The sequence below is a fragment of the Pelobates fuscus genome, chromosome 8 (assembly GCF_036172605.1).
Source record: "Pelobates fuscus isolate aPelFus1 chromosome 8, aPelFus1.pri, whole genome shotgun sequence".
In the NCBI taxonomy this organism is placed as follows: Eukaryota; Metazoa; Chordata; class Amphibia; order Anura; family Pelobatidae; genus Pelobates; species Pelobates fuscus.
This window is the reverse complement of record NC_086324.1, coordinates 137,733,762-137,743,324: the sequence shown is the minus strand read 5'-3', so window position 1 is coordinate 137,743,324 and position 9,563 is coordinate 137,733,762. Positions and strand designations below refer to the sequence as shown.

At 34.7% G+C, this 9,563-nt stretch overlaps 1 protein-coding gene across 1 annotated transcript in view; it reads right to left on the bottom strand.

Moving 5' to 3' along the window:
• Positions 1-648: 648 nt before the first annotated feature.
• Positions 649-9,563, bottom strand: part of LMTK2 (lemur tyrosine kinase 2) — an 86,573-nt gene continuing 77,658 nt past the window's right edge. Inside the window, exon 14 of the mRNA XM_063430342.1 lies at positions 649-1,457. Coding sequence (XP_063286412.1) covers positions 1,429-1,457 — 29 coding nt within the window. The 3' untranslated portion in view covers positions 649-1,428. The remainder of the gene's footprint in view (positions 1,458-9,563) is intronic.

Sequence of the window (9,563 nt, the reverse complement as noted above, 5' to 3'; positions counted from 1 at the left end):
TTTACAACACACTGTGCATTTGACCCTAGGAGTGCTCAGCCTATCTTCCACTCAAATGATTAAAACTAGGGTTTGTTGTCCTATATATTTATTCCACTTTGGCATCTTCAGTCAATGCCTCTGTGGCCTTGACTATTTTGCCCCAATTTAAAATATACCAAGGCAGGTATTTTTTCTTTTTCTTTTTTTTTTTCAGACTAGGGCTGTATGGGTCAACGGGGACTATTTAAGTCTCAACCCTCTTCAGCAAATTCCCCCCATCCCTTTGGTGCTGTAAACATCCACTAAGACTTTGGACATCAAATGGGTTACCACTGGCAAACACACAGGAGTTCTTAATAATGGGAAAAAAAATCTAGAGTAAAGTGCTAACAATTACGCTTTTTACAGAACCCCTATTGATTACGTCACATAGTGGAAAACAACATGCCTTTTCCTGGGAAACCGCACTCCCCATAACAATAATATAGAAAAGGTCAGATTATATAGGTATAATTTGCTCTTAAACCATATCTCCCATCCATGAATTTCAATAGCAAGACATAGTATGCATTTCTGAAATGCATACTAAAACTGTGAAAAAATCTCTTCACCTGACAAGGAAGAAAAAAAAAAATATATATATATATATTTTTTTTAAGCGAAAACATTAAAAAAACAATGGTACAGCATATGAGAAGCTGAGATTGCAAGTCCCAGGAGCAGCTTTTGAACACCCTTTCAATGCATGGACAACCTTGTACAGTTAAAAATCATGTCAGCAGTGTTTAACCCCTTCGTCCATTATTTAAATACAAAAAAAAAAATCTCTGTACAGGTATAGATATGCAAGAAACATTACACAGTGCAATAGAGCAAGATATATAGTGTTTTTTTTTTTACAGGGAACATCACTGAAAACACACTTTATTTCATTAGCAGACATATTAACCCATCAAAGGGCAGTGGGGTGAAGCAACACTGGCATTGCAAACCTTTGCTCATCCCATCTGGTTCTCAGAGGGGTTAAATGGCAAATCTAAAGTTTAACTACATTAGAGACTACTTGAGGGAAGGAGACTGGGGATAAACTGAAAAAAATCTCAACTTCTAAGATACAGCATTAATGCTTTAAATTCAGTCTCAAAAAAATAAAAAAAAATAACCTTTTGCCCCCTTCAAAAGAAAATAAAATCTGAAGGATGCTTCAAGTAGTTTAAAGCAGGAACATATAAATACATTTTGGAAAGAAGTTGACTGCACTTATAGTACTAATAAAGAAAATTTACAACATTGATTCCTGTAAATGTTCACTTCTGTCACAGTATTCATGCTTTATGTCCTAAGATCTCTTTTCGAAAGAGTTCATTAAAAAAAAAAAAAAAGTCAAGTATTTGTAGGTTTCCACAAAGCAAGTAGTCCCCAGCACCTGCTTGAAAACATAGGTTCTTAGTCTTTTTCTCCATCCTCGCTGCTACCTGCAAAGCCAGAAAACACAAAGGGTAATCAATAAACAGACCAATAACTATTTTAACTATAGATGAAAAAAAAAAAAAAAAAGCCAAGTATGGACTTCGCATCGAACGGATACATTCTTTATAGTTCACAGTTTTAAAAATAATAAATAAAATAAATTGAAAACATTACAGATAGAAATTAATTGAAAAGCAGAAAGCAAAGAAGCAAACAGAATGATTTCTTAGCAAGTAAACTTTAAAGAAATTTAATAAATCAAAAATAATTTGTTCTTAACATATAGATCAAGACCCAGAACTGCATCATTAAATCATTTTAGTAAGAGCCAATGGCTATTGTAAAAAAAAATAAAATAAAAAAATAAAAATCAAAGGGGGGGGGGGGGGGGAAGGAAGCCAGAACAGTTGCAAACTAATCCTTTGACAATGAAGTCACCAAGCAGGATACATTTTGTCCAGTTAGATACTGCATCGAGGACATCTAATGCATTTGTGACAATCACCACAATCTGCCAATCTAATGCATATCTGGGAGTAGCGTTAAATCTAATGTAAGGAAAGCACTGGTCATGGGCACCCAACATCAGCATGTATGCAAATACTGGACATAAGTTTGTTTTACTTACAATAACTGAATCTATTTTTTCCTTGACATCCAGTGGCTGTATGTTTGCCCCAAAATCACTTAAATAAGATTAAATTACTAGGGTGCTTAGACTGTAATCCAATTTAGAATGGGTTACATTTTGACAGGCATTAGACAGTTTCATATTAAAGAAACATTCCAATGCACTCAAGTGCTTTAGGGGAAAGCACTACATGTCGACAAGAAGTACTGGATTCAATACTTCTCTATAAGAAGCATAGCTGGTGTATAAACCATACCATCCAATGCTTCTCTGTTTATAATGCTGGAGTGTCCTATAAAGGAAATAAATGTTTCTTCACTGAACATGCATTCATACTGACTAGAAACAAATCTAAAAAGGGGGGACCTTGCAAGGCCAGGAATCACTCTTTGCAGCTTAAAATGTAAAAAGGGAAACTACTGCACACTGTACATTTAACCAACCGATTTGTGAGAATATTTGAGCATTAAATATTAACTGCAGCAACAAGCTACACCTGTTTTTCCTCTCAGACTAGCACACATCTGCTCAAATCACACATTATTGGAAGATTAGCGGTGACATTGAACTATTGTAAGGCCCTGCAGAAAAATTCTACCAACGCAAACTGACAGTGGATTTTATCTTATCACTGGCTATTGCTTAATTATGGAAGTTCAAATAGTTTTTTTTTTTTTTAATCAAAGTAATAAATAAGGAAAAGTCTCTGTAAACCCATACTTTACCTACCTCCTGCCATTTAATTAAAAAAATACAATAAAAATAAAGGTTATAACCAACATTGAGCAGGGTCCTCCACCTCTCGTTTCCTGTATGTCCAGTTGGTTACAATTACATTGCTCTTTTGAGAAAGTCCCAAGAGGCGGGACGAAACGCGTCACGTGACCTGGTATCAGGATACAAGGAAGTGAACTGAATACACACACCAGCCAGCAGGACCGGCCCCAGAAGGAGAGAGATTACACTGAACTGTTATCAAACTCCCCATGGTGTGGTGAGCTGCAGCTGGACTGTGCTTTTTATTATTTGACTATCAGTTGTTTTTATTTTTAATAAATGTTTTGCCTGACACTGGAGTCACAGGAGCATTTCTCAGATCCCACGTACCAAAGGGGTTGATCCTCCCTGGGCGAGATAGCTTAGAGTGGGGCTCATACCACTCTACATTTGTGAGTTGCATTCTTAAAAGAGAGTTTATTTTAGTTTAAATTTTAATAATTGTATTGCACTAGGAGTGCTTTCTCTGTTCCCTCCCCCCTACTTTTGTCTCCTTAACGCCGTTACGGCGTTCTATGCCGTCGCGGCTTTAAAGGGCTTTAAAGCCGTTGCGGCGGCATAGAACGCCGTAACGGCTTGCAGCCCAGGAGGTCCGGCGGTACTCACCTCCGCCGCGATCCTCTTCTGGGGGGCTGCCTCAGAGCCCAGGCAGCCCCCCCACGGCAAATCAGGCCCCCGGGGGCCATGTGTTCGCTCTCAAAGAGCGATCACATGGCCCCCTATAACTGGCTATGGATCTGCCAGCAGGGGGGCTGTCTGAAATATCAGACAGTCCCCCTGCTGGTGGGAAGAATTAAAAAAAATAATTAGACATGTGTAAAATTAAAATAAATGCGCATATATATATATATATATAATATATGTATATATATATATATATATATATATATATATATATATATATATATATATATATAATATATATGTAACGTCATGCGTAATGTATTTTAATAGTAATATTAGTATATATTAGTATTAAAATACACTTAGAGTGACGTTACATATATATAATATGTATATATATTATACACATATATATATATATACACATAATTACAATAATAAATAAATAAAATTGTTAAATAAATAAAATATTGAAACTAAATTTAAAATAAATTATATATTCATATGTAATTTTATTCTAACTGTATTTTGTTATTAAAATATATATTGGTAACAAAATACACTTAGAATGACATTCTATATATCCATCTATATATAAAATACAAATAACCGCAAATATATATAGAAAGATAAATACATATAATTACATAATAGATTACATTAGTATACACGTAGAATTTAAATACCTATAAATGCATATATATTAAAATTCTACGTGCATATTTAAGTAATCTTTTAACATAATTATGTCATTTGATTAATTAAAATTTGATTGACATGCCTGACAACACAGGGAGAAAGTGCAGAGAATTTAATTCGCAAGCACTATATTTGACCCTGTAACTCTCCAAGACATCATAAAACCTGTACATAGGGGGTACTGTTTTACTCAGGAGACTTCGCTGAACTCAAATATTACTGTTTAAAACTGGTAAATTATATTACAACGATGATATTTTAAGTAAAAGTGAAGTTTTTTTGCATTTTTTTACAAACAAACGGCACTTTTATGGACTATATTATTGTTGTAATATGTTTTACTGTTTTAAAACACTAATATTTGTGTTTAGTGAAGTCTCCCGAGAATAACAGTACCCCCCATGTACAGGTTTTATGGTGTTTTGGAAAGTTAGAGAGTCACATATAAGGCTTGCATTTCATTTTTTTCACATTGAAATTTGCCAGATTAGTTATGTTGCCTTTGAGACCGTATGGTAGCCCAGGAATAAGAATTACCCCCATTATGGCATACCATTTGCAAAAGTAGACAACCCAAGGTATTGCAAATGGGGTATGTCCAGTCATTTTTAGTAGCCACTCAGTCACAAACACTGGCCAAATATTAGTTTTTTGCTTTTTTCACACAAAAACAAATATGAACGCTAACTTTGGCCAGTGTTTGTGACTAAGTGGCTACTAACAAAGACTAAACATACCCCACGTTCAATACCTTGGGTTGTCTACTTTTTCACATGGTATGCCATTATGGGGGTAATTCTCATTCCTGGGCTACCACACCGTCTCAAAGGTAACATTACTAATCTGGCAAATTTCAATTTAAAAATGGAACGTTCTATATTTGACCCTGTAACTTTCCAAAACACCATAAAACCTGTTAATGGGGGGTACTGTTGTACTCGTGAGACATCGCTGATTACAAATATGTGCATTTTTTTTGCAGTAAAACAGTATTATGACATTTACAGCTAAAATGTGAGGCGGAACTACAAATTTTTTAAAAAAAATTAACATTTCTCAGAGTTTAAAATTTTATTCATAATAAATTAGGTTTCATATATAAATATTTGATATGGAATGAAAGCCCTGTTTCTCCTGAACAAAATGATATATAATACGTGTGGGTGCATTTAATATGAAAGATGGGAACTACGGGTGAACAGACATATAGCGCAAATACCAGTTTTTGTTTACGTTTTGTTTTGATCAGAACGTGCACTATTGACTCCGTCCTGAAGGGGTTAACCCCTTCAGGACCGGCCTGTTTTTGCGATGTTTGTACGTTAAGGACCAGAGCAGTTTTAACACTTTTGTGGTGTTTGTGTTTAGCTGTAATTTTCCGCTCTCTCATTTACGGTTCCCATACAAGTTATATATTGTTTTTTTCAGGACAAAAGGGGCTTTCTTTACATACCATTATTTGTATTATGTCCAATATTGTATTTAAAAAAAATAATAAAATATGGTGAAAAAAAAAAAAAAAAACATGTTTTTGGACTTTTACTTGAAAAATCTTTTACTTATCTACAAAAGCTAATGAAAAAAACTGCTAAATAGATTCAAAATTTTGTCCCGAGTTTAAAAACACCCAGTGTTTACATGCTTTATTGCTTTTTTTTTTGCAAGTTATAGGCCTATAAATACAAGTAGGAAATTGCTGTTTCAATATATATATATTTTAAATGTATCAATAGTGACCTTGTAACACCGTTATCTGTCATAAATCCCCGAAACACACCTAACCTGTACATATTTTTTTTATAGTAGACAACCCAGGGTATTCAAAATTGGGTATGTCCAGTTTTTTTTAGTAGCCACTTAGTCACAAACACTGGCCAAAGTTAGCATTTATATTTGTTTGTGTGTTAAAAATGCAAGAAACGCTAACTTTGGCCGGTGTTTGTGACTAAGTGGCTACTAAAAAAGGCTGAACATACCCCATTTGCAATACCTTGGGTTGTCTTCTTTTGCAAATGGTATGCCATCATGGGGCTAATTCTCATTCCTTGGCTACCATACGCTCTCAAAGGCAACCTAACCAATCCGACAAATTTCAATAAAAAAAAAAAAGTAAAATCAAGCCTTATATTTGACCCTGTAACTTTCACAAACACTATAAAACCTCTACATGTGGGGTACTGTTATACTCAGGAGACTTCGCTGAACACAAATATTAGTGTATCAGAACAGTAAAATGTATCACAGCAATAATATCCTCAGTGAAAGTGCTGTTGGTGTGTGAAAAATGCAAAAAAATTCACTTTCACTGACAATATCATCGCTGTGATATGTTTTACTGTTTTGAAACACTAATATTTGTGTTCAGCGAAGTCTCCCGAGTAAAACAGTACCCCCATGTACAGGTTTTAGGGTGTCATAGAAAGTTACAGGGTTAAACACAGTGCTAGCAAATTAAATTATCTGGACTTTCGGCCTGGGTTGGCAGGCAGGTCCCTCAAATTGCAATCATTAAAATTACTTAATTAGGTAAAAATATTACATAAATACACATGTAGAATTTTAATATATATACATATTTATATATTTGACGTCTACGTGTATATTTATGAAATTATTTATGTAATTATGTATATGGACATATGTATATTTCGTATTGTTTTTATTTATTTATTTATACATAGATATATATCATTACATTCCAAGTATATTTTGATATAAATATATATATATATATATATATATATCAAAATACTGTTAGAATAAAATTGCATATATAAATATTTTTTTATAATTATTAAAAATTATTTTTATTTTTTGTTATTTATTTTTATTAACATATTATTTGTATTTTATAATAATATATATATACCATATATATAGCAATTATATATATATATTGTATATATTCGTGTGTAATTTAAATATAAGTGTATTTTTATATTAATCTACGTATATATAAATATAAAAATACACTTAATATGACATATATATGATACATATACATATATTATATATAGATATAATACATGTATATATATCATATATATATATACACACACATTATTTATTTATTTTTACACTGATTTTACACAGTTTTTTTTTTTACTTTATTTTTTGGATTTTTCACTTGCAGGGAGACTGCCTGTCAGCACAGACAGTCCCCCTGCAGGCAGATACACAGACACCTATTGCGGTCATGTGATCGAGTGATCACATGGCCGTGGGGTCCTGATCTGCCGAGGGGGGACTGCCCGGGCAGACAGGCAGTCCCCCTGGACCGGTTGGAGCACTGATCGCCGCCGTGGGACCGACGGCGATCAGGTAAGTAGCCCCAGACCGTTATGACGGTTCAGGACCGTCAGCGGTCCAAACGCACGTTTTACCGCTGACGGTCCTGAACGGGTTAAACTACCGATATCAACTGTACAGTGTAACAGACTAAGTATATACACATATACACCTGGGCTTGTAGACACCCTATAAGGGATCACACTTGCTTGCACTGTATCATCTGTTTTACTTCTCAACATTTGAGGGGTTCTGTACATATGTATGCGCACCAGCACTTTTCTGTTTTGTGATTGTTTCTGTACCTCATTACCTGGGTATATTGTGGGTACTGCAAACCTATTTATATTTTATCTTAATTTTTTGCGCCAACTTATCTACTGCACATTTTTTTTGGTTACAATTACAAGTCTGTTAGTACACCCATTCTACAGCGCTACAGAATTTGGTGGCGCTACACAAGTAATAAAATAATAATAATACAAGAGACAAAGTGCTACCAATTTCTTTTGAAAAGTAACGGATTATCTGGCAAACTGACCATCGTTCAGCTGTCAATTGCAAAATAAAGGAGATTCCAGTTTTAACCTAAAAAAAATAAATAAAATGTTTGCTCATGCATTCCAAAGCTCATAAAGAGCAGTCAAAGCCATAAACACTTCAGCATGCTATATTGGTTATGTGTTTAGAAGGCTATGGGTGCTGCCTGCCCTTTGTTCTGTTCCAAATGGTTTTTAAAGTACTTTTACCAGAACCAGGGGATCCCTGAAGCCTTCCCTCGCCACACTGCTAATGAGGTAATAGGGACAGATATGCACATGCTGCCTGTGACACTGCAGTGTGGACCCTTGCATACTCAATCGATCAATATCCTTCCTGGAGTTGCTGCTATTGCTGCATGATGACAATGACAAGGATATAATGAAAATAAACCAGGTCTGTACACAAAATCATATGAAGCCCATTGTCTACTTCCATTGCGTGGATAACGGGCAAAAAACAGTGGAAGACACAAAGATTTCCATTGCCTTCACTATAAAACAAAGCAAGAGAAAAGAAAAACAAACTAAAAAAAAACAACTGGATGGCGATCTGGATCACGGTTTGCAACGATATACCAACATTTATTTTAAGTGAAAACACTCAGATGTTTGTGGAGTGCTTAGAGATTGTTTCTTACCTGTAACAATGTAAGGTAGATATATATTTTTTCTAGAGCTTATACGTGAAATATTTGAAAAATAGAATAAATCACAAATAGCGTAGATTGAAACCATAAGTGACAATTATGTAAAACAATGTGAGAATCCACATATCATGGAACCTATTATAATTGTCTCAATCATGTGTGCAGCTGTGTTGTTAAGGCAGCACCTCACCTTTCTTCTAAATATCGCTTCCCAAATCTCAAGAGAACACAAAACATAAAAAGACCATTATTCAATTATGTATTGAATCCCAATATGGATAAAAAGTGAAAAAATACTCACCTTGTACAAAGGCTCTGAGGTGTAAAAATGTAGTGTCAAAGATAAACTACATAAGTCTAACTACATACATAAGATCCAGCCACCTGGGACACGAGCTGGGTGATGCCATACTAAAGTGTGTTAGAAGATTTATTGAAACTAAACGCCATAAAAACAAGTATGCATTACAAATAGTCCAGTATGATCATAAGCCAAGGCACGTTTCGCAATCAAGCTTCTTCAAATCTGCGTCCTCATGTTAATGTATTCTTTTAAATCTGTATGCTTATTTGCTTCCGGAATCACATGGCACCGATCAACATCTTTGTGTGCCAATAGCTTTCACATTGCCCTTACCCCCTGGCTTCCGGAAGTGACGTGCCGCTACATTGCGGCACTTCATTTCCGGTTGCTGGCCTGAGCAGTCGTTAAGACCATCTACATATGCCTTTTCTACTACAGGAACAAGCTACTCTAGTCATTATACCCCAACATTTATTTTTCTCAATTGTCAATTATGGCTGCAATCTACACTACTTGTGATTTATTACGTAGATTATGTAGGTTGTTAAAGGTAAGAAAAAATAGCTTAGCACTCCTTTAACATCTTTGAGCGTTTTCAC